This window comes from Rhinoderma darwinii, chromosome 1 (genome assembly GCF_050947455.1).
Source record: "Rhinoderma darwinii isolate aRhiDar2 chromosome 1, aRhiDar2.hap1, whole genome shotgun sequence".
NCBI classification, from domain to species: Eukaryota; Metazoa; Chordata; class Amphibia; order Anura; family Rhinodermatidae; genus Rhinoderma; species Rhinoderma darwinii.
The window spans coordinates 503,735,529-503,756,752 of record NC_134687.1 but is presented as its reverse complement, the minus strand read 5'-3'; the positions used below and the strand labels follow the sequence as shown (position 1 = coordinate 503,756,752).

Genomic DNA, 21,224 nt, shown 5'->3' with positions numbered 1-21,224 from the left:
AAATAATCAACAGCCATTTGTAGTAAACACTATTCAACATGACAAATACATTTTACTGGTTGGTGTGCAGTTTAGCAGCAGACCCTACACATGTGCGAGCCTGGTTACGATACAAAAAAAAGTAAAGAATATATATTTATATATTTATATATATTTGTGTGCATGTTAATATACAAAACAAGGTTGTGTGCAGGTTACATATTATATATATATATATATATATATATATATATATATATATATGTGTATATATATATATATATATATAGGTATATATATATATATGTATATATATATATATATATATATATATATATATATATATATATATATATATATATAGTACCTGCCCACAGGCATCTAATTACAGAAACATGTTACTCTGTTATAAAAGGAAAATCTGACATTTACAAAAAGAAGAAATGAACATAGCATGAAATGATTTTTTTGCCTGCCACTTAGGCATTCTTATATAAACACCATGGAACTGATGTCTGTAATAAATTGTTCTTCCATGTGATCCAGTCACATGATTTAATGTACATTTTCAATGTATTCATTCCCTGAAAGAAAAAGAGAAAAAAAGACATTTATTATACATGCCTAGTAAAGAATACATAAAATAATCACTTGACTGTGCCGACATCTTAATATTCACATTCAGAGTAACTTATTTTTGCCTTACATCTAATTAAACATAAGATTTCTCTTGGTTTGAAAATACATTCCCTGCCGTCTCTTGGGTGCCCTTTACTCAGTGATAACTTCAGACATATAAGGTTTCATTGTTGAAATAGTTCCTATCTTAGATACAAATCTGTGTAATGTAACCTGCTGGCCATTGTAAAACCATGTGACAAAAATCTAAAACTGTACAAGATCAAACAGCAGAGAGAAGTTTCAGCTTGACATTTAACTAAAATGGTATAAAGTGGAAACGTTCCTCATTTAAGAAGGTAGAATACTGTAACTAATGGCTTTAATACTTCAATGGTATCTTTTACATTTACTGTATATGACATTCAAGAACATTAGTATGAATATATTAAATTAGATATGTTAGCAAGGATGTCCTTATATTTGGTAAAAACAAAAACAAAGAGTGTGAATAAAATGATAACCAAATTCCATGATCACTATGGGTTATATGTATAAGGGGGCTACTAATCTTTCTTGATGGATCTAATAATAATAGTAGAAGATAACTATAACATTTAGAACAGCATTTTGTTAACTCCAGTTCTCAAGTATCAACAAATGTGGCCATTTGTTATGTACTAACAATACTTGTACCGCCTGCACAATACTATGGAAGTACTGAAAACGTGATCTGTTTGGAGTAACAGAGCTGATGAGATCTGTTTTAGATGATTGCTCAGATATTTAGCATTTATGCCAGATGACCATGGCTACATTACCGTCTACACTAGAAACATACCTCTAGCATTGTTTAACTACAATGCTTTCAGTAGGCATAGATTCATAGATTAGTTAGATCAGACAACTTAAGGCTGGGTTCACACGACCTATTTTCAGACGTAAACGAGGCGTATTATGCCTCGTTTTACGTCTGAAAATAGGGCTACAATACGTCGGCAAACATCTGCCCATTCATTTGAATGGGTTTGCCGACGTACTGTGCAGACGACCTGTCATTTACGCGTCGTCGTTTGACAGCTGTCAAACGACGACGCGTAAAAATACAGCCTCGTCAAAAGAAGTGCAGGACACTTCTTTCAGACGTAATTTGAGCCGTACTTCATTGAACTCAATGAAGCACAGCTCAAAATTTACGGCTGTCAGACAAGCCTCGCAAAATGCGAGGAGGAGGAATTACGGCTGAAACGAGGCAGCTGTTTTCTCCTGAAAACAGTCTGTCATTTCAGCCGTAAAAGGAAGATAGCGTGTGCACATACCCTAAAGGGAACATGTTAATACGCTCTTGCAGCACTCTGAGAATCATGTGTTATCTGCCTTAGGGCTCATTCAGATGAGCGTAATACTCGTCCGTGTGTTGAAATAACTCAGCACCCGGACCCATTCATTTCAATGGGGCTATTCAGACATGCGTGAGTTTTTGCACAGCGAGAGTCCGTTGCGTGAAATTTACTGCATGTCCTATATTGGTGCATTTTTACTCACCTAGTCGCCCATTTAAGTCTATGGGAGCGTGAAAACCACGGACAGCACACAGACTACATCCGTGTGCTGTCTCCATGTTTCACACATCAGTTACAAAGAAAAGCAGAGAAATAAAAGGAAAAAAAAAAGTGCTTGCATGGACGTGAAAAACGCATGCCACACGCAAATCACACTGATGCCAATACGCAATGCACACAGACATGAAATTTAGTAAAAATGCTGCGTTTTTTTACGCTCGTAAACTGGACACGCTCGTCTGAATGTAGCCTTAGGTCAATAGCTCTGTTACTAGCGCCTAGTATAAAACACTGGACTTGGGGATGTATGTTCAATGGGCTCTCTTTCTCTTGCAATGCGCCCAGTGATTAACAAATCTCTTTCTATCTAACTTCATCTCCACAAACCATTGTTCTGGTATTGTTCTGTTCTAGGTTCTAACTTTTTGCCTCCTTTATCGCAGAATATGTGACAATTACATTTATGACTAGACAATGATCATACGTTACAGTTACAAGTAACCTACTTTACACTGTAATGAACAAACCAATAGCATCATGTACATATGTGTTACATAAAATGAGTACAAACTACATATAGGGAACTTTTAAGCATTTCTTTATACAGTGACTTAAATTACAGCTAAAGAAATTGTTTCAGTTTCCAAGGAAACTCAAATTATGCAGGGCTGTACTTTAGAAAGGCCTTAATATATTATAAGGCGAGCTGTGGACTAGGATAAAAAGATGTCCTTGAAAGGGATCACTGGCTATATTTTACTTTAGAAAGCTCACTGATACTGAACAAAGCTTACATTGGCATTTCTAAAAAATAAAAAATTATCTTTCATAAAAAGGAAATAAAACCAAAATGTGCTTATTAGCATCTTCTCAGTGTCTGAATGTCTTGAATTGGCTTTTTTTTTTTTTAAATAGTCAACAATCAGACACACTGGATTTGGAATGTATTAATTTACCTGCAAAAAATCCCAATACTGAAAAGTTCCACCACTCATAAGTCTTTTATTGCATAAGTATAAATAAGCAAGTGCATACATATATATATATATATATATATATATATATATATATATATATATATATATATACATATATATATATATTATACACACAAAGTAATTTACTAGGATACACTCTATTTACCTTCTTTGTGTAGGAAACATACCGGATGCAGATGCCTGAGCAGCCACCTGCTGAGTGGCAACAAGGGTAGCAGAGGTCAACCCTAGAGGAAAAGCCCCATGTGAGAACATTCACTTGAATGCAGTGCACATGCATCACAAACTCTGTTCCCTTTTTACATATAGAATAGTAACACCATTAACAGGAATAAAATAAAGTGTTATGTTTACTGGGGCTGTGTAAAGTAATCACACAACCACTGTTTAACCCCTTAAGGACACGGCCAATTTTAGCCTTGAGGACAGAGCAATTTTTTTTACATTTCCCTCTTTGCATCCCGACGCTCATAACGCTTTTATTTTTTGTACGACATAGTTGTATGAGACATTGTTTTTTGCGGCACGAGTTGTACTTTATGTACGTACCATTTTTTGGTACAAATACATTATCGTTTAATTTCTATAAATTTTTAATTAGATTAAAATGAAGAAAAAAAGCAGTTGCGCAGCAGTTTTAATATTTTTTTTTTTACACCATACACCGATCATCATAAATAATGGTATACATTTGTTGTACACGTTGTTACGGTCGTGGCGATACCAAATATGTCTATATTATTTCATGTTTTGGGACTTATATTTTAAAAAGTTTATTTATTATAAAAAATGTGTGTTTCTCTGTATTTTTTTGACTTTTTATTTATTTATTTACCATTATTTTTTTTTTACATTCATTTAACTTTTTTTGTTAATCCCATAAAGGGATTTATCATTTTGATTTTTATTTTGTAACTGTGATGTACTGGCATAGATCTATATGCCAGTACATTAGCCTGTTACTGATCGTACACAGGCAGTTGTTAGGACATACCTCAGTATGCCCTAACAACAGGAAATATGTTCAGACAGCCCTGGGGTCCTTCACTGGACCCTGGGCTGTCTGGCCATACGAGTTGTGGGCTTTGATCGCGTCACAGTTATATTCTGTGACGCGATCAATGTGCAGTCCCCTCTCTTTGAACGCCGCGATCAGCTGTCATCGCGGCGTTCAAAGGGTTAACAGCGGAGAGAAGATGTTTCTCTCCTCTCCGCTGTCAGAGCGGGGCCGTGGCTGTGTATTACAGCCGTTGCCCCGCTCTCGATCGCACACACAGAGACGGCAGGGACGGCTGTCACACAGGACGAGTATGCTCGTCCTAATGCGCGAAGTGCTCGCCGCTCAGGACGAGCATACTCGTCCTGTGTCGGCAACCAGTTAACTAGGTTTTGAGTTGTGATAACCAAATTTGATAAATGTGGGTTAATAAGATAATAATATAGATGTAATATGGTGTTTAATTGAAAAGCAAAAGTTTTATATTGCCACATGTTTAAGAAAGCTACTAGAGTAACTTCCCTTGAAGATCACATGATGAACTTTTTGAAGTCATGCATCTGGTAGTTTTAATTCTCACTTGCAGAGTACTTCTAGTATATAGTAACAGAGCTGTTTAGTTTCTTGAGAAGCATGTGCTATAATTTGTGGGATCCTTTTTGGAAAGAGAAAAATTAACTATATTATGTCTTAAAACTATCCCAAAAATACAACGACAATGTCATACAGATGCTTCTCGAGGTCACTCATATGGCAATTTACTCTGCATTGTGCACCATTGGTGATATGTATACGAATTAGACTTTGTATACAATGAAGTTCTTCGTGATCAAGAATTTGAATAAGGTCGGACGTATTTGGGCACTGGTTATACACAACCAGAGATAATTGGAAGCCAAAACCATAACAAATATGAGTTAACCAACCATTAACTAAGTGAATTGATCTGTGAAGGAACACAAATTTAGAAACTGAAAGGACACTAACCTTGAAATGGGTCGTACTGCCCAGGTATCAGGGGGTATCCCATCCCAACATGTGTGTGATGATGTGTATGGAGATGACGTTGGCTAAAAGGAGAATGTCGGTCCCTTTCTCTCTCACTCTCTCGCTCCCGTTCAGTTGAAGCTTTTTCTGCCAGCTGTATAACCAAAAGAGCATGCCGTTTAGAAGACATTTTACTATTACAGATCAATTATACAGAAATACACTATTTAGAAAGGCAAGTTTGATGTTGGTAAAAATGTAAAATTATCTAGCCATATAAATGAAGATCAGGCCACTCACAAATTCTTTATCTAGCAGTAGATCTATTTACTACAGACTTGACCCTCAGAGGAAAGGTCAAACGTAAGGTGAATATTTTGTCTCCTTTCTCCACAATATTAATCATTTGCTATTCTAAGGCAAAATTAATTGAAAATTTAGATCTAGATTTACAGTATATATTTTTTAGATTATTTTAAGACACTAATATATCTGAGCGATGAAAGACCCACATGAACATCATCAAAAATATAATATGGCAGAAAGACTTACAGCAGGCGACTTGGTGCGATACTGATTTGCATGTTGCTGCAGTAAATCTAGTGCTTTCGATTCAGATGATGATTTTGAGTTAATGCTGGGGCTGGTGTTGGCTTTCTCAGAGTCATCTCTTCCGGACACCTTTCCATAAACGTTGTAGTGAGGAAAGCCTGGTGATAGGTATGCTCCTGTGTGACAAAAGTGCAACAAAATGTAAATAATAGAAGGAAATAACAATACTTTTTAACAATATTAATAATCATAATAATAATAATAATCTTTATTTATATAGCACCAACATATTCCGCAGCACTTTACAATTCAGAGGGAACATGTACAGACAATATCAAGACATTTCATAGTGAAGAAACAAATTAACAATTCATACAAGAGGAGTGAGAACCCTGCTCGCAAGAGCTTACAATCTATGAGGAAATAAGGGAGACACAAAATGTATAAGGTGCTTGTACTGTACAATAGTACAACCATTTTTTTTATAATGATGGGAACGGGTTTTCACCCACCCACCTACCTAGTGAGTATGGCCTTTTTTGTGGTTTTGATGATATTTATGTCCCATTTTTTCTGTTTGTGTTTTTAAATTAGGAACGAAAAGTTCTGGTTAGGGACTCGCAAGGCACTGGGGACCCTTGACGTTGGGTTGCGAGCTTTGCGTATTTTGGCCAAAATAACAACTAATACCCCATGTTTCATGGATATTTCTTACTACGTATACTACACTTTTTTTCAGGACGCAGCCGGGTCTTATATGCTGGGAGGGCATGATGTGCTGGCGTTTGGTTTGGAATGCAGAGCAGCCCGCTTTAGCTAACACTAGCGGCGTTACAAATAGGCTGTTATTCGGCAAGATACGCCATGCCTGACGACCAGCACATTATCCCTCCACGTATTACACATAGTACTGACACCCCATGTACTATTCACAGCACTGACCCCTATTCATCACATTTATTTATTTATTTATTTATTTTTATTACATTATTACACAGTTCTGACACTTTCATTCATACATATTTATTTTTTACCATACATTCACACCCTAGCACTACACTGACACACATTTATCGCACACCTTTGAGCACTTAGTTCGCCACTCCCCTCAAGACTAGTGGGAAGGGCTATCACTATTTAATGCACACTCCTTCTGCAGCATTCTTTGACCCGTCTGCGTCCTGATGGGAACGGGTTTTCACCCACCCACCTACCTAGTGAGTATGGCCTTTTTTGTGGTTTTGATGATATTTATGTCCCATTTTTTCTGTTTGTGTTTTTAAATTAGGAACGAAAAGTTCTGGTTAGGGACTCGCAAGGCACTGGGGACCCTTGACGTTGGGTTGCGAGCTTTGCGTATTTTGGCCAAAATAACAACTAATACCCCATGTTTCATGGATATTTCTTACTACGTATACTACACTTTTTTTCAGGACGCAGCCGGGTCTTATATGCTGGGAGGGCATGATGTGCTGGCGTTTGGTTTGGAATGCAGAGCAGCCCGCTTTAGCTAACACTAGCGGCGTTACAAATAGGCTGTTATTCGGCAAGATACGCCATGCCTGACGACCAGCACATTATCCCTCCACGTATTACACATAGTACTGACACCCCATGTACTGTTCACAGCACTGACCCCTATTCATCACATTTATTTATTTATTTATTTTTATTACATTATTACACAGTTCTGACACTTTCATTCATACATATTTATTTTTTACCATACATTCACACCCTAGCACTACACTGACACACATTTATCGCACACCTTTGAGCACTTAGTTCGCCACTCCCCTCAAGACTAGTGGGAAGGGCTATCACTATTTAATGCACACTCCTTCTGCAGCATTCTTTGACCCGTCTGCGTCCTGATGGGAACGGGTTTTCACCCACCCACCTACCTAGTGAGTATGGCCTTTTTTGTGGTTTTGATGATATTTATGTCCCATTTTTTCTGTTTGTGTTTTTAAATTAGGAACGAAAAGTTCTGGTTAGGGACTCGCAAGGCACTGGGGACCCTTGACGTTGGGTTGCGAGCTTTGCGTATTTTGGCCAAAATAACAACTAATACCCCATGTTTCATGGATATTTCTTACTACGTATACTACACTTTTTTTCAGGACGCAGCCGGGTCTTATATGCTGGGAGGTCATGATGTGCTGGCGTTTGGTTTGGAATGCAGAGCAGCCCGCTTTAGCTAACACTAGCGGCGTTACAAATAGGCTGTTATTCGGCAAGATACGCCATGCCTGACGACCAGCACATTATCCCTCCACGTATTACACATAGTACTGACACCCCATGTACTGTTCACAGCACTGACCCCTATTCATCACATTTATTTATTTATTTATTTATTTTTATTACATTATTACACAGTTCTGACACTTTCATTCATACATATTTATTTTTTACCATACATTCACACCCTAGCACTACACTGACACACATTTATCGCACACCTTTGAGCACTTAGTTCGCCACTCCCCTCAAGACTAGTGGGAAGGGCTATCACTATTTAATGCACACTCCTTCTGCAGCATTCTTTGACCCGTCTGCGTCCTGATGGGAACGGGTTTTCACCCACCCACCTACCTAGTGAGTATGGCCTTTTTTGTGGTTTTGATTTTTTTTATAAAGCTACATGAGCGAGTCACCCAGCTAGTATCTGTGTATGACAGACATGAAGAGCATTAGGGTGCAAGGTGTGTGGGGGGTAGGGGGTAAAGAAAAGGCGTTGGATAAGAGAATGTGAGCCTTGTCTAAAAACATGTGTTTTCATGGCACGCTTAATGAAGCACTCCACTTTTTTTTTTTCATTGCAGCCTCCATTTGTACATTGGTGTTTCAGTGGAGTGATGTGTGCAAAAATACTTAACGATCCCCGCATCTTGTCTTTTTCGGGTCCAGCGGCACTCACATGATCTTCCATCTGACTGGTCTGGAGTCACTGTGCTTTTAAGTAAACCGGAACTCAGGCTCTCAATGCATTCCTATGGGACCCAGAACGAGGAGCCTTAGGCCCCATGCACACGAACGTGTTTTTGCGGCCGCAATTCCCCCGAAAATCCACGGGAGAATTGCGGCCCCATTCTTTTCTATGGGGCCATGCACACCACCGCAGTTTTTGCGGTCTTTGCACGGCCCGGGAACCCAGACCGCAGAAAGAACGGGCATGTTTTATTACGGCCGTGTTCTGCGGTCCGGGCTCATTGAAAACAATGGCGGCGGCCATGTGCATGTCCCGCAATTTGCGGGCGGCCTGCGGCTGACAGTCCGCAGCCGGCCAACCCGAAAATCACGGCCGTGCACACGGCTACGGTCGTGTGCATGAGGCCTAACTTCCGGTTTTCGGAAAAGCAGCGATTCCAGTCTGAATAAGGATCACGTGAGTGGCGCTGGACCTGAAAAACGTCAAGATGCGGGGATCGGTAAGTATTTCTACACACAGCACCCCACTGAATCACCAATGTACAAATGGAGGCTGCAATAAAAAAAAATAAATGTAATATATGGTAACCATTTTTTTTTTGCTATGCAAATTTTTGTTTTGGAAAGATATTTAGAAGATTGCATTTGAAAACCATTCATTCCTCAATATTACAAAAAACATAAAAAATTTCTATTAAATGCTTTTGAGCAAATAAGACTCACCTGGATAACTATGCATTAAAACTGGAGACACTGCCCGATATGCTGGATGATTTGGATCATACATCTGTGTATAGGGGTAAGCATGCAAATATTGGATATATGATTGATGCTGCTGACTCATAGGTGATGAAACAGCAACTCTTGCATTTCTTGAATCCTTCCAATTTACAGGAGTTTTCCTATCATCATTTTTATTCTTGTTATCTTCCACTAACTGAGTGTCTGGGCGCTTGACCTCTTTGACCTCCTCTTTTGTGACTTGTAATGGAACTGGTAATACAGTTTCTTTATTAGAAGTTTTGGAGTTTTCGTCTTTTATTTTTTTCTCTCGATCTATTTCCTCTGCTTTTTGCTGCTCAAGATACTTTGACTGGTAAATGTATTGATGCCACGATCTTGAATCAGACTCCTTGAAAAACAGAGAATATGTTTAATTTCTGCAGAACAATAAATGTTGCATAAAAAAACAAAATCCATAGTTAATCATCCAGTAGAATCAATGAACGCCACTACCGGCGTAAAATGTTTTTAGGTTTGGTTAAAAATGAATGGATAAATATACTAAATGAGCATCATAGATATTGAAAGTTTACTACCGCCTGCTATGTGTATGGGAACTTCACATAACATTTGTAAAACTTACTTTCATATCTCAGTAACTACAATCTATAATTGTATTAATAAAGACAATGGTATGAACAAACCTAATATAATAGATTTACATAATTATTGACAAGAAGCCATTGACTATATTTTGATCTCTTACCTGTTTAAATCTTACGGTCGGATCCACTCCAGTCTGTTTCATGGAGTCCATAACAGATTTCATTTCCACTGCCTCTTTTATGAGCTGGTGGTTCTCCATTTGTTTTGCCTTGAAGCTATCACACTGGACTTGCTGATGATTTGGTAGAATCTGGGTTTTCACAGGCTCTTCCGTTTTATTGGGAATGGTCATTTTTGTGTTAATCTTAGCTTGTTCTGGGGTTGAAGGTGCTTTTGAAATTGTAGCTGTTGGTATATTCTTTAACTTTATATCCTCTTTTACTAGCTCCTTAGGTGAATTTTCTGGTTTTCTCTCACATTCTCTTCCTATATGGGTCACTTTCTGCTCAGCCATTCTCTGGTCTTCATAATATTTATCATACTGTTGTCTGTAGGCTGGATTTGATGCAATAAGTGACTTTTGATCCATGTACAGACCATATGCATACTGTCCATAATAAAGTGACTGGGCTAGTGCAGGATGTCTTTGTGTAATAACAGATTGATGCTGAGGTGGCAAGTTGTTAGAGTTTGCTTCAGCCTTTTTACCATCTAAACTTTCATTCTTCTCTTTTTTTTCCATCTCTTCCTCTGCCTCTTTTTTACTTTTTCCTCCCTGTGTATTGTTTCCATTCCCTGTTACAGGAGTATTGGCCTGTCCCGAATGTACATAAGATGGTGAATAGTAAGGGTCATAACCATGGTAATACGGAGAGAGAGATTCTTTTACTTGAGATGACTGTGAAATAGGTGTAGAATGACCCTTAACAATGTTAGAATCTTTATTACATATAATATCAGAGGGAGAGCTAGTCTTTGACCTCATGCCTTCTGACCTACTGTCAGAGCCCCCATCATCAGCCGCATCAGAAATATCAGAATATGCTGGACTGTTTGTCTTTGTAGTAGAACTATTCTCAACATTTTGTGACAAGACGTTCAATGGTGCAATAGTAGATTGTCCATTAATCACAGTGCTACACTCAACCCTAGAGGCACTTCCTATAGACGGGCTTGGTGCATTGTCTGTAAAAGTATACACCTTATCTGCTTCAGCTTTTATGCTAGCCATTCGGCTTTCTGGAGTTTCATTGAGTCCATTAGTAAGAGAATCACTCTTATTAATATGCTCTTTTAAAAAATGTCCAGATAAGTCCTCTACTTTACAAATGTTAGATTCTTCTTGAGGACTTAGTGCATCTTTACTTTCCTTTTCCTTTAATTTTCTTTTTTCCTTTTTCTTTTTGTCCTTGAGTGATGTGAGGGAAGGATTTACACTGCTTGGCTCTCCCATAATTGTTGGCTTTGGTTGAATAGGTTTTAATGGGGGGCTCTTTGGTGTTACCTGACCAACAGCAGTAGTTAAAGAGGGTAATCCTGGTATTGTGCCTGTTGTAGTGTTTGTAAATGCTGCACTAGGAATTGCTATTAATTGAGGAGGTGTTGGAGCTGGCGCTGGAGCAATTGGCCGAGTGGTTTTAAGCTTCGAAAGGTTTTTATCAATCTTGCAGTTGTTGGATTTTTTACTCTTTTCATTTTTCTTATCAACTATTCCTTCTGCTTCCAGTTTTGGCATTTCTACAGTGAGACTGCCATCTAAAGCGCAATTGTCCAGTGTAACTGACATGTTAGAAATGATAGGAAGGTTATTAAGCTCCACATGTAATCCTTTCTTTTTTCCAGAATTTTTCACAGTTTTTGAATTGCTAATTTGATTGGTGCAATTGTTTGACAACTCTCTTTTGCCCTTTGGTGTACCAGGAGCACTTTGTATACCAGGAGACATGGGCGCTTTTAACTGGTCCAAACTTGTGCTTGATTCATTGCATTCAAGTGCCACATTGCTTAGTGCTTCCTCACAGTCTGAAACTTTATCCTCACTGTCTTGCTCAAAATCCAGTTTGTTTTCTGAATCCAAGTGTGCATGTGCCTGGTGATACCGAAGTCCATTTATGTGCTTGTACTTTTTGTTGCAATTTGGATGTGGACAGTCTATTAAAACTGGAGAAGAGCAGCCTTGGTCCAAAAAAAAATCATTTTTTCCCTGTGGGGCAGTTGCCATGCTCCGAGAGTTAGTTCGAACCCTCTTCCCTGATTTATTGTCCTCTGAACTTGAATTCAGATCTAGCTCCATTGCAGGCCTATTTTTTCTTTTACCCGCAGGTGATGGACTTGCTTTAAAATCCTCAATGGAACAATTTGGGGGTGTCCGACGTCCACTTGTATTAATACTTCCACGCCTCCCTTTCCCATGTGCCCCACCTCTGCTTTTATTTTGAAGTCCTCTTATTTCTGTCAAATTTGCATCATTTCCTGGGGCAGGTGGCGGCACTGGTGCTGCAGACCTTGCCCTTTTACCCCTGCCACGACCTCCACGCATTTCAAGGTCACTTGTTGGTGAATCACAAAACCTACACAGAAAAGTGATATTTAGATGCGTTTTGCAATATTTTTTTAAAATACGTAATACAGCATGAAACAAGGAAAACAAAGCAACATTTCAATTTATAGCAGTGGAGCAAGAATTCGCACAATTTAGGCAACAGTAAATTTTATTCACAGTTGGTAGCTTACCTTGGAGGAGCCCAGTCATGCTTTGTGCAATCCAATAAAGTCCCAACATATGTTTTATTCCGCCATGTGACATTCACAACCAATACACCTGCACAAGGAAACAAAATTCTATTGAGTTTTTTTTTTTTTTAGTCAGTCTAGAAGAACATTCAAAGATTCAGTTATGTTTTTAATAGCTGTGGTTGGCTTGTTTCCTTATTTTGGTTTTAGCAACCTCCATTTAAAGTTCACAGGAAACAGTATATATGTATGCACAACCAAGATAGTATTGACAGCAGGAAATATTGTTTGCCATGTCCTGCTGTAAAACACTACCTTTTAGCGTTACTATTATTACACATAATTGCTTTCACTTAACAGTCAAATAGCTAAATCTAAGTACTGGTTTAAAAGGAAAAAAAAAACATAAAAAAACCTCCTGCTTTAGGACAAAAAGAGAAGGAACACTTATATTTTGTAAAAGGATTTTAACCCACACATTAACCAAATACACCTCTAGGTTCCTTAGAAAGAGAGATAGATAGATAGATAGATAGATAGATAGATAGATAGATAGATAGATAGATAGATAGATAGATAGATAGATAGATAGATAGATAGATAGATAGATAGATAGATAGATAGATAGATATAATATTATATCATTGTACAATAATGTGATTGTTTAAAAGTTGTGCAAATATTATATGGTATTAATATGATGAAAAATGCTTAATCATCATAAAAGGTTTTCTTTAGTATGCAAAACCCAAATGGCCTAAAAACTAGTGCAGACAACATCTACAGACAACAGACTAAGTCTGTAAATGAAAACAATGATCAGATTCAATACTATGGGTGACACCTTCAGCCCTTGTTTAGATCAGTAGCCCATAGTTTTTTTTTTTTAACAATATTGTCTTTTGTGGAAAGTCCATGTTGATATCAACGAAGCTTACATATACTGTGCTTTGTTAAAAAGATTGCTTGTTCAGCTATGTAAGACTCTGTTCACATCACGTTTAGGCTCCATGGAAGTGCTCCTGACATATATGTTTGATGTGCTCATAGGGTTCTACTGGCCAGACATGTGACACAACTGGATGCCTCAAAAAATGGAAATAACGAGATGAATAGTAGACGTATGTAGCTGTGTAGCTCCTTAACGACAGCCAACGTACTATGAGGCTGGATGTAAGCTGTCAAAATATGATGCGGGCTCAGGAGCTGAGCCCACATGATAAGCAGCAGATGTCAGCTGTTAAAAACAACGGACACCCACCTATAATGACCGGGATCTAAGATAGCTCTCGACCGCTAACTCCTCAGATGCCGCGACTAATGGTGACCATGTCAACTGAGAAATTAGACTGAGGGAGGGGGCTACCTCTGTCCCACTATCAGCCCCTCTTGATGAAATCGATGGGTTCTGATCGGTTCCATGGCAGCCGGAGGCCTATTGAATCTTATAATTGAGCAATCTAATAATCCCATTATAAAGTGCTCTAGAAAGACAAAAAAAAGGCAAAAAAAATAGTTTACTACAATTTTTTAAAATATAAAAAAATAAAAATAGCTAAAAGTTTTTAAAAAAAACTTTTCCAATTTTTCACAAAAAAATATGTAGGCAATAAAAAAAGTTAACAAAATTTGTAACGCCGCATAAGTAAAAGTCCAAAATATTAAAATATATGGGTGATCAAAAAAGTGGAATAAAAAGTAATCAAAAAGTTGCATGTACCCCAAAATGTTACCAATAAAAACGATATCCTGCCCGACAAAAAATAAGCCCTCCCATCGTTATGGCTCCCTTTTTTTAACAAATATTTTTTTTTCTTTGTAAAAGTTGTAAAATATAAAAAAATCAATATAAATTTTGTAGCACCATAGATTAAAGTTAACGTGTCGTTTTTACCGCATGGTGAATGCCATAAAAACGAAACCCAAAAAACCTTGGAGAAATCACTGATCCTTTTGCTATTACACCCAGCAAAGATTTTATCTTTTACGTTTCCCAGTATATTATATGGTATATTAAATGATCTCATTAAAAAACTACAACTTCTCCAGCATAAAACATGTAGACGGAAAAAGTTATGGCTCTAAGGGTATGTGCACACGGTAGCAGGCTTTTACGTCTGAAAAGACAGACTGTTTTCAGGAGAAAACAGCTGCCTCGTTTCAGACGTAAATGCTGCTCCTCGCATTTTGCGAGGCTTCTCTGACAGCCGTAAATCTTGAGCTGCTCTTCATTGAGTTCAATGAAGAACAGCTCAAATTATGTCTGAAAGAAGTGTCCTGCACTTCTTTTGACGAGGCTGTTTTTTACGCGTCGTCGTTTGACAGCTGTCAAACGACGACGCGTAAATGACAGGTTGTCTGCACAATACGTCGGTAAACCCATTCAAATGAATGGGCAGATGTTTGCCGACGTATTGTAGCCCTATTTTCAGACGTAAAACGAGGCATAATACGCCTCGTTTACGTCTGAAAATAGGTTGTGTGAACCCAGCCTAAGAATGTAACAATGGAAAATGAAAATAAAAAAACGAAAATTGGCTGTGTCTCTATGGGGATAGTCATACAGTTGTATATGTCTAGAGCATTCGGTCGGCAGCACTGTATAAAATTTAAGGTGAAAGTAAAGCACAAACATGATGTAAATAGAGCCTTACATGCCACACATTTGAAATAATAAATAGTAGCTGGAAATACTGAAAGATATTTATTTGTCTTCATTTGGTGCAGTAAGTCCCAACTGCATTCATTTTATTTCAGTTTACAAAACAAGTCTGAATGACCTAAATAAGCAAACAATAAAATAAAGACATTTTCTAAGTAGTAAAAGCATAAAACAGATGTGGAAATATAAATTTCTTCACTTATAAAAATAAACCATCTAAATAGCCAGCCTTGACTGTGTATTGAAAATGGTATTACTAATTAATCTGTAATCCTTTTTTTTCCCCCACATACAAAGTCTAATGCAAAATCTAGTCCAAATTGTGAGCACAAAGATGCAACTAGCTCCACCTTTATCTTGTCCTTGTCATCTAATCTGTAATTCAATATAAATTCATGTTGTAACATTGTCAACACTTTGCTACTGTCCCTCCATTCTTTAGGGTTCTTTACTCCTGTTTGAAAATTGTCGTATACACTTTAGAACGGGCTGCTTAAGAATAATTACAATATTTTCAACTCAATGTGTAAAATGGTTTTGAAATAACTAGAACAGCTGCCGCTAATGCAGGAATGTTTCAGGACCTAGTGTGTCTTAAAACCATCAACAACCCCTTTATATTTATAGCACAGGAATACGCCTTATATATTTTGAACTCTATAGAGTAAATTGGAGAGCTGTGTTGCAAAGTCTCTGATCTAGCACATATGTATAGTGAAAATTGCTTGAAAGAAAACATAAAAGACACAACAAGCACAGCATTCAAAGCCTAATATAAAACAGAAAGCTTGCACAAATACTTAAACTAAATCCTTAGTAAAAAAGGCTTTTATTATTTCCTTTTCCCTGAGGGCTTCAGCATTCACAGCATAAGCCGACCAGAGATTGGTCAATGCTTGCCGCAAACAATTCCTTGTGACTTGTTGGACTGAGATCTGTAGCTAAAGCCTCAGCAACAAAAGTCACAAACGTTATGTTAATAGTTTTGTACCTAAAAGCTTGTCATTTACCTTATTGTTTATTATCTTTATAATGTAAAAATGATTGTCTCAGCTAAAGATTAAGACTATCTCAAGGGATAGTAAATGTGCAAAATGAAGAAAAAGGTAATTTCCTGGTTTATCTATATACAAATCGGTAGAGTGTTCTATAATGCAGTACACAAATATTTGGAATAAAGCTAAATCAGTTCAATTGTGTATATAAGGCAACTGTAGACAAAGGAAATACTAAAGTTAGTCATAGACGTGTAATAGCTGTGGGCGGACTCCCCATAAACATGCACCCTCAGCTGAGCATGCATACTGAGTGTGAGATAAATGACTACCAAAAATATCTTCAGGGGAAACAAAGTATTAGAGGAGTGTAAATAGCTTGATGCTTGTTTCCCTGGTGATAAATGTGGGGCGACTAGACATACAGTTGTTCACAGGATCCACAAAGAAATCTTTCATGTTTATGTCCAGCAGAAGTCTTTTATTATGAATTAGGGATCAAGTCATGGTTAGGGAGGAAATATTATATATTTCTATTGATCAGAAGCATTTGATATTTCCATCATGATGGAAAACCTACTCCTTACCATTCATCATAGAAAATGGAATGATCAGAGCCATGCTGAGCCAGGAGCTGCTCAGTGGAAACATGTCTCAATAGATGTGAGCCATATGCCCAAGTACGGCCACTTTTAAGGATTGTTTCATTTAAAGGGGCGTAATGTTAAACACATTCGTGAATAGTTTTTTTTACTTTGTAGCTTTTTAGTCACTATTATGCATTCTTTAATGAGCATAATAATAGTCAAAATAATCATAATAATAATAAAATGCTCTGTATATATATATATATATATATATATATATATATATATATATATATATATATATATATATATATACTGCCTGTTGAATTATATTAACTTGTGTTCTATGCCTGGTGACCCTTTAATGACCTTGTTGGATAAGAGTGATAATTGCTTAACAAGAGGAACCCAGGGGTGAAAAACTGTAAAAACATATCTATGTCACAGATGTCCAGCCCAAGCCATGATCATTGCTTGTCAAATATCTCCAGAACACTCTGCTGCCTGCAATTACAAAGCTTGACTCCTGCAACTTGTACAGTTCTTCGCAGTAAACCTTTATAATTTATATGGTATTTGAATGTGCCAAACATATACAATTTCTACAAATACTGAGAATGTAGTGACATCATATTTCGTGGCTTGGAATGTTAATTCCATCAGTACTTTAATCAAAGAATATATCTTATACAAGGCGTTTAAATAATCACACCCTATAAAATAATAGTCACAATCTAAGAAAATAAGGAGAAAGCAAGCAAATCCTCATCAAATAAAAATGCTTCCTTCCCTTCAACGGCCTGTGATGTCATTTTATTCGTAATCATCTACTTCACAAAAAAAGAGAAAAAATCATTATCTTGGTTTCTTGAAAAATAGAAAACTATGATTGGAAGAAGGGTAATGTTTTGATCAATAGTAAACCTTGCAAGCAAATACATCAAATTAACCTTCTTTTTTTTTCTCAAAGGCACTTTGTAGTACAATGAAGCAAAATAGATCACACATTCCAAGACAAGCTGTAGCAAACACTGTACAAAGATAAGTTGTCACAACAAAACTAGGTCAAATACCAATAGTATTAAAATTTAAAACAATACATACCACAAAGGTAATGTAAAATAATCAAATAGGCTGAGTAAACAGCAGGAGAAATAGGGATACAATTGAAGCTATTTTTCAATAACCCTTAAATGTATTGTGTGGGGTGTCTAATATGTTTTGGAAGATGTCTGAATAAAGTTCATCAATTTTATATCTTGAGTGCTGGACTATTGTTATGAGCTAAAAAAAAAAACAACTCAAAATCAAGAAAAAAAAAATATAAGTGTGTCTGGTGACTAGAAACCTTTTCAGGGCGATTTTTAGGAGCCCCACTGCTGAGCCAAATGTTTGAAGAGTCATTTTAACCACATCCTGTAATCAAACCATCTGGAACACAGCGCTGTGATTAGTCACCCTGAACATTGGGTTTTATCTGAACAAATAATGTACTGCAATGGAGCTCAGGAGATAGGGCAGAGTTGACAAAGAGAAACATAATGAAACACTTTATGCCCTAGTGAGCTGCTGCTACTACAGTCATAAACCTTTGAGACGCATTGCTCTGGTGTTAATGTACTAAGCACAGATTAAAATCACTGAAAAGACTAGAAATTACTGGTTTAGATAGGCTCGCACTGTAGGAGGTTTGAGTTGACGGACTTTATTCGACATTTATTAATTACATCTCCTTAAGCAGTGAAATAGAATTCCCGATAATATTTGGAAATATATGAAAAGGCAGGCAATGAGGAGTATCTATTGCCTAGATTATTGTGGATTATTATTTTAGCCTTTGCACAGGGAGATGGCTAAACTCATATGTAGCCAACAAACTATGCTGAACTGCAAAGCTTTATACAAAGGAGAGGGGGGGGGGGATATATTTCTCGCCTTTATACATTCTTTATACAAAAAAACAAGATCTTTGAAGACCTCCTCTGAAAGAAACACAATGAAAAGCATAACACAGACTTAGCTTTCCCCTGGGTCTGCCTGCTCTTAAACACAAAAGAACCTATCACCACCTCAATCACTGTCGCATCCCCCGCAGCCTTTGTTCTGAAGCCTGATGAGCTGTATTGATTTGGGAAAATCGTTCAGCTTCTTGGAAAACTAGACTCAAGCTTATTCACTACCATCTATTTCTTCCTCATGAAAAGACAGTTGGTCAATATCCAGTTGACTGGTCAGCTAAAAGCATCTCTTGCTGCTTTCCTTTTCCCTGCTTCCATAGTAACAGTATCCCCTTCCATAGTTGTAATGAATTACATTATGTCAATAGGCAATATGGCTGGGTGGCTAAAGAACAGCGCTCCTTACATCTAGCTCAATATTCAGGGAACTGGAGAGAAGAATTCAGCTTTTTTTTTCCACTGATAGATAATATTGTTAATGGAAACATTAAACAGAATAGAACGTTCTTATGATGTTCGTGATGTCAAAACATATTGTTGCAATTGTTACAAAATAGCAGATTTATGCTTTAAGAGGTTTTACATTTATTGTTTAATGCAAAACATATAACGCAATGGTTAAATGGCTTTAATGCATTTATTTAATAAATCGATGATGAGAATTAATGCCATAAATGATAAGCTCATGCACACACATTTCATCAGAAGCCCAATTCTTACATTAGGATACAAGTAGGAATTCTAGCAAAACAAAGAAATATTATTTGTAGCAAACCAAAAGCCCAGTATGTCTGCTGCAGTGCCGGGGAACAACACATGGCTTCATGCTCTATGCTGCAGAAAAAAGCACACAATGTTTCCTCTTGAGTCCCTGTCCTTTACAAACGTTAAGACAAGCGATATATTTCCCAGCCCCCAGTTTATCAGTCAGATTAGCTGCTTGGACTTCCAGTAATTACTGGATTTATACCGTTTTTATATTTCTGTATCACACAAGACCACATAGAATCTGATAAGTAACAAAAAAATATTTTCCATTTAATTGCCTACAAGGACTGATAAAACATCTTATTTAGTAACAAATCATACAGCAAACACAAAAGAAATGATTTCACAGAACATCGTTTTTCCCATTCCGTCATTAGTTCCGATATTTTGAACAGCAAGAATGGTATAGTCTGCAGCACTGACATCTAAAATACCAGTACCCTGACAGAAACCTGATGGATCCTATTATACGTCAACGGGATCCTTCTGAATTCATTGGGATATGTTTGATAAAAAGATATGTCATAAGTCATCACTCTGTAATGATGCTAGTGTGAACAGAGCCTTATCTTCTGCATCTGTACTGATATGAAGAGGACAGTGGCCATAAAATATGTGTATATGTCATTTTAAAACATCATTTTTATTTAAAGTTTTTTAACAATAAGGAAAACAAATATTAAGAATAAGGGGTCACAATAAAATAATTTGAAAGCAATATCATAGATATGCATTGTGCACTGTACAAAGTAAAATGTTCAATATCTAGTAGTAGAATTAACAGCCTTCTCTGGATATGATACTTTTTAAAACACTATATGAGTTAGGACAAGGCTCCTATTTGTCTTCAAGTGTTGACTTTGGAGGGAAGTAAGTTCTCTGCTCATGAAGTGGATCATGTGTATACCATGATATTATAGAGTGCCTGTTTATTTTTAGTCATATGTAATGGACTTCTCAATATGGGAATTGTTTGGAAGTCACAGTTACTGCCAAGAAACCGCTTTTCACAATCTGATCCACTTGAAACATGAGCAAAGTAGTTTACAGATCTGATGTGTATTCATAGCTGAAAGCCACTCATGTGCACTTCTAGTTCTTCGACAAAGGGACTGATCAAATACACATAACATTGTTATTCACTTCTACAAACCTGAAAGCCATGGAGGATACAAGTTTCATATAATATGCTGCAGAAAACTGCTTAAGGGCATAGGTTTGTCTTATATTTTTCCCCAATGTTTACAATACATACCAAAATATACAGCAATATTATTCAAAAGTCCTATCAAAGCGGATTGATAAATGTAATGTGGAAAAGTGGTCTGAAGGCAACAGTCATCTGCATGTGGTGCGTGTGGTTTTCCTCCATCTCTAGATGTTGTTTCATGAACGCTGCCTCATTTTCCTTGAATAACATAATGGAGGCTAAAAAATTGACTTGTTCTAAAAGAATGCCAACCTCCGTTATTTTATATATGGAAAATATGGCTCCACAATAGGAATGTTTACAGATTTTCTCATCTCTACACCATATACTCAAGGCCCTTTTACACCGGTGGAGC

General features: G+C 37.0%; 1 protein-coding gene across 4 annotated transcripts in view; it reads right to left on the bottom strand.

The window, feature by feature from the left end:
* Window positions 1-349: 349 nt before the first annotated feature.
* The window catches only part of ZNF608 (zinc finger protein 608), a 76,946-nt gene continuing 56,071 nt past the window's right edge, over window positions 350-21,224 (bottom strand). For 2 of the 4 annotated variants that reach the window (XM_075836092.1, XM_075836084.1), the window contains 7 exons: window positions 12,690-12,777; window positions 10,117-12,526; window positions 9,351-9,759; window positions 5,694-5,869; window positions 5,142-5,295; window positions 3,303-3,384; window positions 350-563 (listed from right to left, as the gene is read on the bottom strand). In XM_075836092.1, coding sequence (XP_075692207.1) covers window positions 557-563; window positions 3,303-3,384; window positions 5,142-5,295; window positions 5,694-5,869; window positions 9,351-9,759; window positions 10,117-12,526; window positions 12,690-12,777 — 3,326 coding nt within the window. In that variant the 3' untranslated portion in view covers window positions 350-556. Of the gene's footprint in view, window positions 564-3,298; window positions 3,385-5,141; window positions 5,296-5,693; window positions 5,870-9,350; window positions 9,760-10,116; window positions 12,527-12,689; window positions 12,778-21,224 lie in introns of those variants that run through there. The other 2 variants (XM_075836106.1, XM_075836100.1) reach the window with 2 other exon arrangements.